The sequence below is a fragment of the Pollicipes pollicipes genome, unplaced genomic scaffold, assembly GCF_011947565.3.
Source record: "Pollicipes pollicipes isolate AB1234 unplaced genomic scaffold, Ppol_2.1 Scaffold_7231;HRSCAF=8579_pilon_pilon_pilon, whole genome shotgun sequence".
Classification (NCBI taxonomy): domain Eukaryota; kingdom Metazoa; phylum Arthropoda; class Thecostraca; order Pollicipedomorpha; family Pollicipedidae; genus Pollicipes; species Pollicipes pollicipes.
Genome location: NW_023597034.1, coordinates 12,254,484 through 12,268,947, shown reverse-complemented (window position 1 = coordinate 12,268,947; position 14,464 = coordinate 12,254,484). Strand labels below are relative to the sequence as shown.

Here is a 14,464-nt window from a genome sequence, read left to right as displayed (position 1 = left end):
ACCTGAACAGCCGACAACGACTAAGCTCCCGCTGATATTACAGACTGACACAGTGCAAGTAGGCGCACCAGCCGCATGCACAAAGCAACACGAATCACACAGTGTTCCAGCCCCAGAGAGCGACACCACGGCAAGCCTCGCTGGCACGGACAACCAGCCGCAAGGAGGACTAACACTGCGAGGAGCTCGCCGCCGTTTTTAGGCTCACCGGCTGCTCCGGGCGACCCCCCCCCCCCCTCCCCCTATTCCCCACACCACAGCGCCGCACCATCCTGTGGACAGTCGTGGGCCGGGGCCAGCCGCGCTAGGGCAGCTGGGTCAGCTGGTGCTCCTCGAACAGCTCCTCCGTCTGGCTGTGCACTGTATGCAGGACGTCAACACACTGCGCCAGGCCCAGGTCGTCCCCCAGGCCGGCCGACGGCGTGCGCAGCTGCGGCAGAATGGCACAGTCTCACACAGCCGAGTCGGGCGACAGGGTCGCGCGCGGCAGGCAGTCGTGGGCCGGAGCTAAACTGTTTCGGCAGCGCACGCCACGGCGGCCTCAGGCGCCAGTCCCTCCCCTCTCCCTCCTCCCCCCCCCCCCCCCCAACACAACGTCACAGACCAACGCCCCAGGCGCTGATGTGGCTGGGAGACGGCACGAATGCATACTTATCGGATTGCCATCGGTTAGCCTACCAAAATCATTAGTCAGCGCCACTGCAGTTTTGTCAAATGTACCTTGGGGACCTTATTGCACACCATAACGATTAAATATCACTGAACTCCACGTCATTTATCCAACACCATCGTTTCACAAGCGGGATTATTGCAAAAGGTCCGTCGCACTGACAACGCCAAAAACTCCACAGGGACTACTAAAACAACTTAGAATTGCGACCATAGCCTGCGGCGTAGACGAAGATCGTGGCAAGGAACATTAAAGGACGCGCAATAAAACAAGGCGGTTGGAAGCGAGCGCCCCGATAACGCCGGACAAGACCAGAGCCCGCACACCACAGCCCTCGCCGGCTGCGCTGGAAGCAGAGAGCGATTAGCCGGGGCGCTCCGAGAACGCAAGAGAGCAATCCCCGTGACGCTGAGAGCACAGCGCCGGCCACTGTCACTCGGGCAGCGTTCCACAGCGTATTGCACGTGTCACACAGCACACGCGGCAGGAGCCGGGGCGGCCCTCTTAGCGCCACCGACCCGTCCTCTCGACGTCGGGGGAGGAGGGGGGGGGGGGGGGCTTACCTTGAGCAGGGTGTCTCCGCGCGTGCCGAGCGCATACATGGCGAGCAGGGCAGCGTTCCGGCCGAGCCAGGGATGATGGACAGCCAAGGTGCGCCGGTATGCCGCCTGACAGGCCGGCGCCAGACGCTCCTCGTCCGACAGTCGGCACAGCTCACGCAGAAGCTCAGTCACGAACGCTGCGGCGCGACCAGACTCCATGGCTCACTCTCAGTGACTAGTCTCTCAGTGGCACAGCCGTCCGGCCGTCGGAACGATGTCGGAGCTACGTCGCACGGTTGCCACGGCGCATACCGGTATGGCTCCATACGTTCCCTCGCTTGTCCTTTTACGATGATTACAGTGTTGTCCTAAAAGTGCTGGGTTGAGCAGTTCACAAAGATGACTGCTTTAAGAGGTACACTTGCGAACATCTGAGTACTGTACGCAAAAAGTACAACCTGCAGCTGGCGCCAATCCCCCAAACGAGGGCGCCCCACTCAACCTACTCCACCAGCACTGGACAACTGCCCGGTCGAGAGTCGGCGCCGGCAGAGAATGCAGCTGGAGCCGAGCATTCAACTGTGTGGCCAACACCCACACCCTGAGAGACATTCCTCACTGGCGGAAACATGTCAACAATGCGGGGGTGCCAAAATGTTTCAAAGTGTATACTTTCACGACACAAAACTATCAGCCACACGGTAGTGGATTTCACTGTGCGGCTAGATCACAATTTTTGCCGGATAATGCTCTCGAATCCGGCCCAACGGCTGTCCATAACAATACCGCATCGTGCGCAGTTCCACAAAACCAAGGTGGAAGATACCTACCAGACTTCAGATTCTGGTTACTGGGTGCACTCGCAGAACGTGAGGGGGAGGAGAGGGGAAGTATCGCATGCATGCTGGGGTTTCTCGATCCCCACACCTGAACGTGCAACAGCCTCCAGTGGTGGTGCTGCCTCTTCTGAAGACATGCGACCATCGGATATCCGCTCAGTGCTGGAACCAGCATTGCCTTCATTCCTTCAAAGCCTCATCATATCATGCGATACCACATTTCGCTATCTAACAGAACATGACTTTAGACGCCCTCGTTCCGCATGATATTCAGCCGCACTATTTGCTATTGCACTTTTGCTTACAATCCGGCACAATACGGCCTCTATTCATGACTATATCCAGGGGCACAATATAAAAAGAGGCAATTAGAGTGTGAGGTCAACGAAACTTTGTTATGGCCTTGTCTTCTTGTATATGGCATTAAGCACTGCGGCTCTCTTCGAGGAGCATTTTGGTTTTGGAGAAACAGAGTATCATACGGCCTATAATGACTGGTTCAAACTTTAACAAATGCAATTCTCCGTAAATGGCCTTCGGCGCTCGCTGTGCCAATAATCAGCATATGTTTGCACTGGCACCATTCATACCAGCAGAGGTAGCAATTTTCCGTAGACCCGCAATGTGTGGGTTAAACAGCTCAAAAATGGTACCTCTAGTCCGTAACAGAGGACGATGGCCCTCGGCAGCTTCTGCCGTCGTCATGACGACGGCAGTCACGACATCTGCAGTTGTTGCAAAGTAGGACTACGTTCTGAGGATTGCAAGAAAAAGAAGCATAGTGCTGTAACAAAAAGTTGTCAGTGACATTTGGACTCCAAATTCATTCTAACAAATATCCTTATCATATATTGATGGTGCTACAGTGGCATGACCTAGTGCTGCCATTAGATGTAATCCATCCTGAAGTTTCACCAGAGCATATTTCTTTAAAAATGCCTTAAAGGTGGGACACTTTCTTATAGATATTTTGCTCACGACCTTTTCCCAGCATCCATCCACCACACTATCATTTACCATGTAACCTAAAGAAAAACGCATTAATTTTGATGACACCCTGCTCTGAATCCCTTGCAGCACATGACTGGATGGTCTGACAGATTCAAATGATGAGTGAGCTGTGGAATAATGGACAACACAATATGAAAAAGTAAATGTTGAGAACCATACACAAAAATACATGCTGATAGGAAATATTGCTATATAACCTTTTCCATCAGTAGTAGGAAACTTAGCTTTTGTCAATTATGTGCATAGAGCAGTTTAATTGATCATGCTTTGGAGCTGCAGGCCGCTGGGGCTGCGGTCATAGATAGATGAGCAGTCTCTCACCAAGGTTACGGTGCAGCCGGAGCAGCGTGCGACAACCGTTGCCATCTCGGTCCAGCGTCAGCAAGTCACAGCTAGTCTCATACTCCATCATTGTCTCAGCAGTGGCATAGCTGGACCCAGCGCCGCCCTTGCGTAGGCAGTCCAGCTGGACCAGTTTCTGCATGACGTCTGAGCACAGAGGGCTGAAAACCGGCCCTAGCCGGCTCAATAGCCTGCAAACAACAGTCCATGGGTCACCACTGACAGGTAACACATTCATGCAGCTGGCACAGGAATCTGCCACCATTTACCAGGATACCACTAGGTGCCAATATGATGCCAACCTGTATTGTACACAGTAGAGTTGACCACCAGTATTGTGCCCCCTGTTTTACAACACATCAACAAGATGGATGAAGAGCCTGCCAATACCAGTCATTAGGTCAAATCTGGCAAAGAACATACTGGGCCCAACAGGCCCAGGAGCCTGCCAAGGCATTGAAGACATTTCTGTCATCCAAAGACAAAAAAGCCTGAGTGTCATTAGTTGAAGTTGCACTTAAGCCTCTTCGGCTTTGGACAGTAGAGTTAGCTTGGGGGCAAAGGTCAGTCTGTGCTCACATTGTCTATCTGTGGAAATTACATTTAATTTCTCCAGATCATTAATGGGAGATACAGCAGATAAAAACAATGTCTTGCCACAAAATATGTGTGCATTCCTATCAGTGCTTACTTGTGTAGCTCATGATATCCAGATATATATGGATCCAAATAAAGGCAACCATTCTTTGCCAAACACCTTTTGAAATTTGCTATAACAGCATCAACATCAAATTCAACATCTTCTGACACACTGGTGAAGCTCATGTTTGGAGCCTGAAATGCAAAAGAGAAAATAAATCAACAAAATGTTTCATGTAAGCCCATATCATCAGCAGATCTGTAGAGCATTATCATCCACAGCCTCATATCATCCACAGCTTACCTCATATGAGGCCATAGCAACAAGAATGCAGAATAGGAGCATTGCCTTGTCTCACAGACTGACTGAGCCTGTGTATACCTAATCAAGCCTTGTAACCACAAGTCAAGTGAGTCTTACATGAACATGCACAAATCTCAAACCTGAGTGGCTAAGCAGTCTAACCAGCTAATCATTATGTCTCATTTTAACATCTTTACAGCCACTCACCCAAGCTACTTGCTATTTTTAACAACAACAATAGGAATTGACTAAGCTATATGCCAGGAAAAGTCTAAGGTATTTCCCTCAAATCTGTGTGGCCATGTTTGCTTCCCTTATACCAGTGCCATGGAATGAAATATTACCTTCCCAATCAGCAAAATTTAAAGCTTGCTGAGTGCAGAAAAGCCCAGTGAGGTCCATATCTAGAAGACCTGACATAACAGCAATTTCAATGACAAGATTTGACTGCAAAATTTGTTGATATATTGAAGGGACAATTATGCCTTGAAGATGAACTCTACACATGCTCATTTTGGAAGAATTTTGGGGGCTGAAGCCAGATATCTGCACCAAGCAGACAGGAAACCAACCCTATCATGTAAACAAATATACAGTCTGAATCACCAAGGGATTTCAACAATGTTAGTGTCCAGTATCACATCCAGTGTCACGTTTCAACACTTCCAGAACGTCCGTTCGTTATGTCACGTCATTGCAGGGTCTTGTGTACATCCAGAGTGCTGGCTTGAAACTCTATATCCTCGCAAAAATGAACAAAATGTGGCTATCTACACATGCACCTGTTACCACCATCGTACGCAGAATGCCTTTCAATTACAATTTTACTAGTCGACTTCACTTCTGACGTCTGTCGACCGGGAGAAGCGAGCGACGGTTCACGTTCTCACCAACAACGAAGAAATTCCTCGCACGCTATACACAGCATATATTTGCTCTCCATTGCCGTATTTCGTCCCGTCCGCGCTGATTACGGTGCTACTCAATATCAAGGCCATCTAACGAGGTTCGCAATATTCGAAGCCGCCACCAACCTCCAGAAACGAAGGTGTCTTGCCGCCCTTCCTCCGAAAGGGCAGTTAAAGAATGCTGGCGGCGTGGAAAGTGGAAATTTGTGTGATGTTGGCGTTTGGTATGTCTCAGGAATAAAGTTGGAGCTTAGCCTATCAGAGACATTTGGAGGAGAATAAACCGCAGCGGTACGGCCGATCCAAACTGGTCTCGCGGGCGTGGACGGGGCACAGAGAGCACGTGCATCTTAGTTTCCAAAGCTAGTGAGGGTCTGAGGCTGTCGAAAGACCCAGAGGGCTGGACAAACCCGAAAGACCCGAAAGGTCCAAGAGACCGAAAAACCCAAAAGACCTGGATGGCCTGAACAGCCGGCCGTAGGTCGCATTCGGGGAACCCGGTTCGTAGGGCCGGGCCATTGAATGCTAGCCAGATGACCCCTCCCGCTGATCGGGGGCCCCCTCCAGCCAAATTCAACGAAGGTCTCTTTGGCGGTCGGGGGCCACCAGGACCGCACAGTCGGATCTGTGGCGGTGTGGGCTCCGGGTCGATTTCATGAGCGGAAGAAAACCGAGGCCAGCAATTTACATCGGTCGGGATTCAGGGCCCCATGAGTCGTTCGGCGGCCCACAGTGCCCATGGATGGTCCTGTGCTGGCACCACCAGGGCTTTTTGACAGGATTAGATGGAGGGTGGTTGGATTGGTGTCCAAATTTGCAACAGGTATTCCGGGCAATAGTGACGTGTTTCATAATGCTGAAGACACCAGAGTTTACCCAGTCTTATGGTTTGTGTGGTATTTCATGACTTGAAAAAAATGTTTTTTTTATGCAGCACCGGCTACAATGATGACCTTGTATTGTTCTGTTATGTATTGTGCAATAGTTTTGGAAAACATGCTTGGTATGCTGAAGCAGAAGTGTACAGATAGCATAACACACTGGAAGTGATCATCCTGTGAAATTTTGCCCACAGGTACTTACTTCAATTGCAATCAAATTAGGTGAAACATGTTGACCTGCAAATACATGTGGGGGTGCCTGCACCCATTTCAATACAGCAATTGTTACCCAGGCAGGAGGTGACCTAATTTCCAAGTAACCCAAGTTTCAAATACCTTTGTGGGGGTCAAAGAGCTGCTTTTCACTATTTCAGCAGTGTTGATTCACATTCAGTTTAAAAGTCCCTCCATTTAAGAGAAAGGCTGGCTAATTGCTGCAAGCAATTTGTCAGAAAAATTGTGGTAAGCTTCATAAGATTACACAGTTTAGTCCTTAACACAATTTGGGGGTGGATCACCAGGGGTGAATTCAAGATTTTGTCAAGGGGAGGGGGGGGGCATGCTTTATTGTGGCACCCCACGGAGCTGGGTGCCCCCTCTCAAAAAACTTCATGGTTTTAAATTGCTTTGTTTTCTTGCTTTTTTAGCCTGATTCTTGTGTTCTTATTTTGTATCACCTTTCATTGTCAAGGACAGCCCAGACCAGCACAAGAGGCTACTTTTCATCCATGGTCCCAACCCTGCTTCCATTCAACAAATGCACCCCTGGCCAACCTGGATCTCATTACCAGCAGAGGATCATTTATTAGGTTGCCTGTTACTTTTTAAACACTGCAGATCCTTTGCTGTTTCAGCACCCCAGCCAATGTAGGAGGCCTTTTGGTTAACATTTGCAAGCCCAGCCTTGTCTCTGTTTTGGGTTTACCCTAGGGCACAGACCTGCACAGAACTGACTTCGGTATTAGTGGTCTCAGTCTGCTGACTGAAAAAGGGGTCCTCACTGTCCCAAGGAGCATCTGATCAATACAAGAGGTGCTCTCACATTTCATGGTCTGACCCACCAGCTGTGTTTCCTTCATTTGGCTGCCCACCTGCCCTTTAGAGCCTAGATCCTTGGACCCTGCCTGCAATCAGGCCCTTGGTCCTTAGTCCCAAAGGACCCAGCGGGGGGTTATAATGCCCCAAAGTGAAGGTTTATCTTGCTGAATCATTTTGTCAGAGTAAAAGGCACACAAATTTTGGTCCCCCAGGATCATGGTGTTGGGGGCTTGAAGTGACCCATTCTGATTCAGTGTTCCTCAAAAATAAAGGTCATGGTGCCTCAAAATGGAGATTTTGTGCTCCTGTCTCAGAGAGTGAATCAAGGATTTTGTCAGGGTGGGAGGGACATGATTGCTGTTTCCCTGGAATTTGGTGGTCCTGAAAGAAGGTTTAAGGTGAACTGTGTCAATCCTTGATTCAGCACCTGTCAAAAATGAAGATTTTGGAGCATTTGTGGTGCCTCTGAAATTTTGTGCATCTTGAGAACAAACATTATGTGGGTCCAAAATGAAGGTTTTGGTATCCCTTCACCACATGTTGGTGCTCCTTTGGCCCAAGGACAGGCTGTGGCCCCATGGGCCCTTCATCTGGACTTGCCCCTGGAAACCACTCCCCTGACATTTCGTGGTTGTGTGATGCTGACTGACTCCAGTTGGCAGTGCTGCATTTGAAGTGAATTCCAGCTCTGATATGTAATGGGGCTGAGTTCTGGAATCACTTCTGGAGAAAGCAGATTAGAATATGATGTGCTGTATAGCTTACATGATATGACAGCCAACATGTTTGTTTCTAATATATGCAAAGCAAGTGCATATGGTTTTTGTAGTTCTACAAGTTTCATAATCATTACATTACTTGTTTTGAATATTTTTTTCAAAAGCCAATTCATTAATGACTGTGTCAAATACACTTAGCTCAGCTCTGGTTCACCAATTTTCCACTTTTTGTGTTTTTGCAATATTACAGTTTTATGTTTTCCATGGCAATAAATGAGGTCAAACTGCCACAGTATTACAATTTTGCAAGAAACACATGCCTGATCAAGTGGCTTACATGCAAGTGCCTAACAACATAAGTTGCATAAGTTTTGGATAATTGTGCTCCTTGTTGCTGAAAGGTACACAAATCTGTGACTTCTGACTGCAATGATATTAGCTGTTAGAGGCGTGGTGACCAAGCCAGGCAGGGCCACTCATGTTGAGCATGGTCCTGCTGGTAAGTATATAAATACTCCTAGATCTGCTGTTGGTGCCTGCTGGCAGGTGTGAGCCTAGCTCACGGAGTCAATGCGACGCTGTGGACGTGCACTGCGTCGGTGGCTGACAGTCGGTGCTGGGCTGCTGCTGGTGGTGGGCCTGGCCCTGCTTTGGCTGGGGGCGCGGGCGCCGGCCGGTGCCGACGGCGTGTCTGCGCCTACCACACAGTCATCGGCCGCGCCGCTGGCGGCCGGCGGTTCCGCCCTGCTGGCCGTCAGGACCGCCGGACAGCTCCACGACTCCCGGTTGCCCGTGCTGGCGCGCTCCTGGCTGCAGGATGTTCGACCGACACAGCAGGTTGGGCTCCGCAGTCCGCCCGCGTCGCCCGACAGGCAATTCAGTCCTGGCCCAAGGCACAGTGCTAGTCCTTATGGTGTAGCAGGTCAAGGTTGAGTTTTGACGCGATCCTGGTGTTCCAAGGTGTGAGTAATGTGATCTTAGCATCGGTCCCGATCCATGTATCTCTTGACCCTCTTCTTCTGACTCCCTCCTCCCACTCCTTGGCCCTCAGTCTTGATCTCGTTCTCATTCTCACTCACTTTTCTTTTGCACGTATGCTTTCGCGCCGTTTTACGCCAGGATGGTTGTGGCAGTGGTTTGTAATCTGCGTAATCTGGTCACAGGTTGTGCTCTTCTCCGACGTTGATTCCGTAACGGCCATCGCCAAGAAATTGGGTACGTTGCGCCAACACTACCAACAATCTCTGCTATTAAAAGCACAGCCTTGGGAGAACAGGGCAATATGTTTTACGACCTATTACTTTAATTGTTCCCTTTCCGAGAACAGTTAAATATCACCCGTAAGATAATCCACGAGTCAGCGTGCGCTTGAGGTACATTGGCGCTGGCCTGAAACTCATGGCCTTTCCCGTCCGTGGTTGCCGTGACAGCTGGGACGATTCCTGACCGTGTCCGTGGTCCCGCCCTCAGACGGGGTCGGTGCCGAGGTGAGCCGGTGCGGCCAGGCACACACACACAGCGTGCTGTGCTGCCGGCTGGCGCACGAGATCAGCGTCTTCCTCACCACTAAGCACGGGTGAGTGGCAGCCCTTCGAGTCGTGACGGCCCCGTCCAGGACCCGGTCCGGAACTCTTGACGACTTTATGAGAGAGGTACGGCGGGAACCCCCGTCATGACCGAGAGAAGGCCCCGCATTTGTGCCTGTTAGGTAACTGCTAGAGCCATTGAACGACCGTAAACGACCATAGCCACTGCTCGCCATTTGAATTATCCGATCCGGGGGATAGATCTAGAGTCAGCGGGGGTCAGCAGGGGTGTAGTTTCTTATTCAGTTAGGGGCTCCAGCCCGCCCACCCGTAACTTGAGCGCCAGCCCCTCTCCCCTTTCCTTCAACTTAAGCCTCAGCCCCTGACTAACTTCGAGCAGGACGTGGACCAAAGTCGCAAAAAACGCGTTTGCTGACATTTTAGATGTAGTTTTCGTCATTGTTTTCTGCTCAGCCTCCCCAACTCATATTGTTAAACTACGCCCCTGTTGGCGGGTTTGTGAACATGCATGAAGTAGACGTTCATTTGACGTGGTTCGGAAAATGCCAGCTCAGATGCTGCCGAAACGAGGAGAGTGAAAATGCGTGATGTACTCACTCGCTGCTGAAAATGCTCGCTGAAAACGCGTGATCTACTCTGCGCGGCATGCTCATCTGCGCCGTCGCGATCCCTCTCCACAGGTGGCTCTGCCATTTTGACGACGACAACTATGTGAATACAGCGGCGCTGGACGCCATGCTGGTCTCGTACAACGCCCGCCAGGCCTGGTACCTGGGAAGACAGCATTCTGCCACCTACCGGCCGGCCGGTCAAACAGCGCCCCTGCGGTTTGCCACGGGAGGCGCTGGTTTTTGTATCAGTAGGGCCGCGCTTCTGCTGGCGGCCAAAGGGCTAGTGTGAGTAATCTGTAGAAAATGACAGCTGGGCCGGCTAAAACGTCCTGCACTGAGCACAATTCACAGCGGAAAAAGGGCAGACATGGTCACCTAGAATATAAGACATGAGATGTACATGCCCAGATCATGGTGTGTTGGGCTTTGGGACAGCATTGACCAGTCAGACGAAGATGGAGGTCCTGCATGGCTGCACAATTGACCCTCTAAGTACGGAAATGACTTTTGTTTGTTTCGCTCGGTGCCACGTGGTCCTGAGACGGTCTCGCGCGCTTTCAGCGGTGGTCAGCTGGAGAGCAGCTGTCTGCGGCTGGGAATGCCCGACGATGTAGCGCTGGGGTTTATCCTGTGTAAGTGCAGGAAAGCGAATAGCTGGTGGCACCTCCGTCGTACTGGTAGTCATGAACTACCTTTTGTCCTGGATTATTTTAACTCTCACTTAACACGTGCGTTAGGCGTAAGTGGCCAGTGTAGATAGCAATAGTAAGTGTCCCGCTTCTCCCACTGCTGCACTTCGACATGAGTGTACTCCAAAATTCACGTGCGTTGCAGTGTCATTGGGCCACTAGCACCGTCGACTAGAATAGCCGTGTCCTATACCACTGCCAGTGAATTTGTTTTTTCGCGTGCAGTTTCGGGTGGAAGTCGCAAGGAACACCTGTGCAATGCACCGCTGCAGACATTGTCTGATGGCGTGTCTTGCTGCTTCCCAGGGACATCTCATCGGGTACGGCTGACACACATCAACGAGTTCCACTCCCACCTGGAGCAGTTGTCTTCCATACCAACGGACTCCCTCCAACACCAGGTGACACCACCAACGTAACTCCAAATTGTGCCATCGCTATGGGCCTTAGTCATCATGTGAGCATATTAAGCTGAGTATGGAAGTGTGGCTACAGTCATGATCTTTGCCAGCATTCATCACAACCACGCATCCTAATTGTGGTTATGGCTATGGACCCCGGGTCCTGGGTATCGCCCTGGTCATAATGTATTTTCGTCTCGTCGTTGCCGACCGCCAGACATCATGCGTCTGGTGGCACGGGTAAGGGTAAGGGTAAGGGCACTGGGGTAAGATTTCCGGTAGAGGCAACTTATCCGCGCATGCTTTTTTTAATGCTGTTTGCGGAACGCTGGTAGGAACACTTACGGGCGACTTTTGGTTGGCCGCAGGACTTCCATACCAACTAGCGTAGCGTCGCTAGCGTTAATAACAAACGAAGTCACATGGATCGCTTGTCTCATAGACACTGACCCCCGTTTCCAAAGACGAGTTGTGGACCGGGATAATTTCCCCAGCCTGTTGGCCAAATCTTACCGGATATGTTTTGAGGCACGATGCAAGGAAGGGTTACGAGATCGTCCTTGGTCAAGGTCATCGTATTTGCTCTTGTCAGGGGAAATGCGATGGCTCGGCTAGAACCTACATGGTGATGAGCCCAACGCGCCTACCAGTCACCGCGAGACGGAACCGGCGTGTAAACCTCAGTGCCACCTGGACGGCTCGGCCTGTCAGTTTGGTGGCTATTCGTCGTCAGCTGCCCTTTACAATAAACATCTTCATCGCGCATTGTTGATCCTGCATCAACCTGTTAATAACACAATCAACTCCCTAGTGTTAAGTCATACCGGAATTTAATAGAAGCCTTGCTGAACCCCTGAACCGCGTGGTTGAACATACGTGTCCCCGAAATGTTCGGCGTAAGCAAGAGAGCGAGGAAAACGGTGGCGCCCCAGCCTCCGCGTCTCAAGACGGACCGTCACTCACGCGGTGATCAGCGTGATGATGCCCCCCCCCCCCCCACGCTGTCCAGCTGTGCCGGTCGGTGACCGGGTAGCGTCATTGACCTACTGCGTTGCCCGGTGGGGCGGTTCACTGATGGCCGACGGGCGCCTACTTCCAGATTAGTCTGAGCTACTCTCTGGAGCGCCGTCCACCCAATACGGTGTCTGTGGCGGGTCTGGACACGCAGCTGGATCCCACCCGGTGAGTGCACATCCCGTGGCGCTGGCCGCAGCAGACGCCGGCCTTACCATGTGTAGTGGTTCGTTCCGCCGGTGTCAAAAAGGATCACCAGTTTTGTGGACGCCTGCACTCGCGGCGCGTATGTGTATGCGCTTGCGTCTGCACGTGTGCGTGCATGTGGACGTGCATGTGGACGTGCGCGCGCGCGCGTGTGTGTGTGTGTGTGTGTGTGTGTGTGTGTGTGTGTGTGTGTGTGTGTGTGTGTGTGTGTGTGTGTGTGTGTGTGTGTGTGTGTGTGTGTGTGTGTGTGTGTGTGCGTGCGTGCGTGCGTGCGTGCGTGCGTGCGTGCGTGCGTGCGTGCGTGCGTGCGTGCGTGCGTGCGTGCGTGTGTGTGTGTGTGTGTGTGTGTGTGTGTGTGTGTGTGTGTGTGTTTTGATCGCTTGTGTGGGTATGGGTATGTGTGCGTGCAAGCATGCGTATTGCGTGCGAGCATGCGTGTTGCGTGCGTGTGTATGGGCTGGTGTGTGGCGGCGCGGGTGCGTTTTCGCGTGTGTAATGCTTTACTGCGTTGTGTCGTACCTCTTGGCATGCTGTGCCCCTCCGTTTCAGTTTCCGCTCTCTGCACTGTATGCTGCACGGCTCCGAGCGGTGCACGTGACCAGAGCCGGCGTTTGGTCGACACCGCACCCGCCATCCAAGGCGTCCGCCCCGGCGCGCAACGCAAGCGGGGCAGGTGGGCGCGAGATGTCACCCTGAGCGGTGGCGCCTCCGAGCACCTGAGCGGTGGTCCGCTGCTGAGTGGGGACTGCAGCCGGCACCCTCCGCTGAGTGGGGACTGCAGCCGGCACTCTCCGCTGAGTGGGGACTGCAGCCGGCGCCCTCCGCTGAGTGGGGACTGCAGCCGGCGCCCTCCGCTGAGTGGGGACTGCAGCCGGCGCCCTCCGCTGAGTGGGGACTGCAGCCGGCACTCTCTGGCCACTGATTGCCGAACGTGAGATTCGCGAGGAGGTGAAATATGCAAGGAGCGTGCGTGGTGGAGCTGATGATATCAGTCAACATCGTTTTCCTGGTGTGGCTTGCGTTCTCTGTTGTGGCAAGTGTTGAGTAGCAAGGGCTCATATTCCTGTGTGCATCTGGCCAGAGACCTATGCATGTGTTGATGTGGTTAGTGGTTAAGCCAGGGAGTAACGCCATACATTATTTATAGATCATGGTCGGCATATGGCGCCAGCTTGACCTGTTTCAGCACCCGAGGCCGATGATCGGAAGTCATTCGGCGTATTCCCGTCCACGGTGCGAGCCTAGAAAACGGTTGCTCGTCCAGCCGTGGGATCGGGATCTGCCTCTTGCAGCCGATTCTGTCCATTGTCTGGGATGATGCCTGTCTTTTTGCACCATTTCTGCGCTGGTACAGGCAATCTGCCATCCAGGCTGTGACTTTGGAATCGTTTTATTACTTGTTTGTGAGCTTTGATTTTAGTGATGGAATGGAAAGATTAAGTATGATTCTGTTGTTTCCTACGGTACCGTCAGTGGTCGAGGTGTAAGCACTTGATGTTTTGGACAAGTTCTTCAATGGCCTTATGCAATAGGGAGTTGAAAAGGTGCATACAATTTGTGGTGGCAGCTGCGTTTGAGCACATAACTTAAGCATCTTCATGGAATGCCAGATTTTACACAACTTTTTTCGCCGTGCATGACGAAACATGTGTTATCACTTACAAGAATGGTTTTGGTCCCCCTTATTGTTGAAATGCCTGATTCGTGATTACGCTTTTTCGTTGTAGAGCTGACAAAGCTGCTTCCTCATCGTCGAAGTTCGTATGTTGCGCCCTACGTCACTTTATGATAGGGTAATTAATACATGTAATTATTGACATGCTATGTTGTTGTTTTTTTAGTTTCTGGACTTCGTTGTAGCGTGTCCATTGAAGCTTTACCATCAATACGCCTGCAAGCGTGCCGTGACCATGCTACTTAAATCACAACAGCGATCGTTGTTATTTGGGCTTCCGGGCGCGTCGGCATCCGTGGTCATTTTGCACCCGGTAGCAGTGGTCGCTCGGCGGCCTGCTTGCATAGTGCAATTTATCGTATAGGTATTAAACCAAAAAGAACTGGCCCCACAATAGTAGAATAAGAACGAGTGAAACAGACTTCCC

At 51.5% G+C, this 14,464-nt stretch overlaps 2 protein-coding genes across 11 annotated transcripts; one reads left to right on the top strand and one right to left on the bottom strand.

The window, feature by feature from the left end:
- Nucleotides 1-280: 280 nt before the first annotated feature.
- LOC119109546 (ceramide-1-phosphate transfer protein) lies at nucleotides 281-5,457 on the bottom strand. Of its 8 annotated transcripts, none has more exons than XM_037233210.1 (5): nucleotides 5,382-5,457; nucleotides 4,096-4,238; nucleotides 3,384-3,595; nucleotides 1,234-1,409; nucleotides 281-430 (listed from the first exon to the last, which is right to left on the bottom strand). In XM_037233210.1, the coding sequence occupies exons 2-5, from the start codon at nucleotides 4,227-4,229 to the stop codon at nucleotides 305-307; spliced, it is 648 nt and encodes a 215-aa protein (XP_037089105.1). In that variant the 5' UTR covers nucleotides 4,230-4,238; nucleotides 5,382-5,457; the 3' UTR covers nucleotides 281-304. The 8 variants fall into 8 exon arrangements, with proteins under 8 accessions (XP_037089105.1, XP_037089102.1, XP_037089103.1 ...); XM_037233207.1 differs by lacking the exon at nucleotides 5,382-5,457 and adding an exon at nucleotides 5,238-5,301; XM_037233208.1 differs by lacking the exon at nucleotides 5,382-5,457 and adding an exon at nucleotides 5,130-5,233.
- Nucleotides 5,458-5,851: 394 nt separating this feature from the next.
- Nucleotides 5,852-14,186, top strand: LOC119109545 (beta-1,3-N-acetylglucosaminyltransferase radical fringe). Of its 3 annotated transcripts, none has more exons than XM_037233203.1 (9): nucleotides 5,852-6,078; nucleotides 8,440-8,730; nucleotides 9,057-9,108; nucleotides 9,364-9,469; nucleotides 10,121-10,336; nucleotides 10,613-10,683; nucleotides 11,047-11,141; nucleotides 12,241-12,323; nucleotides 12,912-14,186. In XM_037233203.1, exons 2-9 carry the CDS (start codon nucleotides 8,464-8,466, stop codon nucleotides 12,958-12,960), a joined length of 939 nt encoding a protein of 312 aa, XP_037089098.1. In that variant the 5' UTR covers nucleotides 5,852-6,078; nucleotides 8,440-8,463; the 3' UTR covers nucleotides 12,961-14,186. The 3 variants fall into 3 exon arrangements, with proteins under 3 accessions (XP_037089098.1, XP_037089099.1, XP_037089100.1); XM_037233204.1 differs by having other exon boundaries at nucleotides 5,852-6,142; XM_037233205.1 differs by having other exon boundaries at nucleotides 5,910-5,947.
- Nucleotides 14,187-14,464: the final 278 nt, after the last annotated feature.

What these genes read in the sequence shown, in the direction of transcription:
- LOC119109546 (XM_037233210.1), bottom strand. Translation starts at nt 4,229, where the DNA reads ATGAGCTTCACCAGTGTGTCAGAAGATGTTGAATTTGATGTTGATGCT. An exon ending in CCGGCTGCACCGTAACCTTG is followed by an intron (nt 1,410 to 3,383) that starts GTGAGAGACTGC and finishes GTCGCGCCGCAG; the next exon opens with CGTTCGTGACTGAGCTTCTG. An exon ending in GCGGAGACACCCTGCTCAAG is followed by an intron (nt 431 to 1,233) that starts GTAAGCCCCCCC and finishes ATTCTGCCGCAG; the next exon opens with CTGCGCACGCCGTCGGCCGG.
- LOC119109545 (XM_037233203.1), top strand. Translation starts at nt 8,464, where the DNA reads ATGCGACGCTGTGGACGTGCACTGCGTCGGTGGCTGACAGTCGGTGCT. An exon ending in AGCGCTGGGGTTTATCCTGT is followed by an intron (nt 10,684 to 11,046) that starts GTAAGTGCAGGA and finishes GCTGCTTCCCAG; the next exon opens with GGACATCTCATCGGGTACGG. An exon ending in ACGCAGCTGGATCCCACCCG is followed by an intron (nt 12,324 to 12,911) that starts GTGAGTGCACAT and finishes CCTCCGTTTCAG; the next exon opens with TTTCCGCTCTCTGCACTGTA.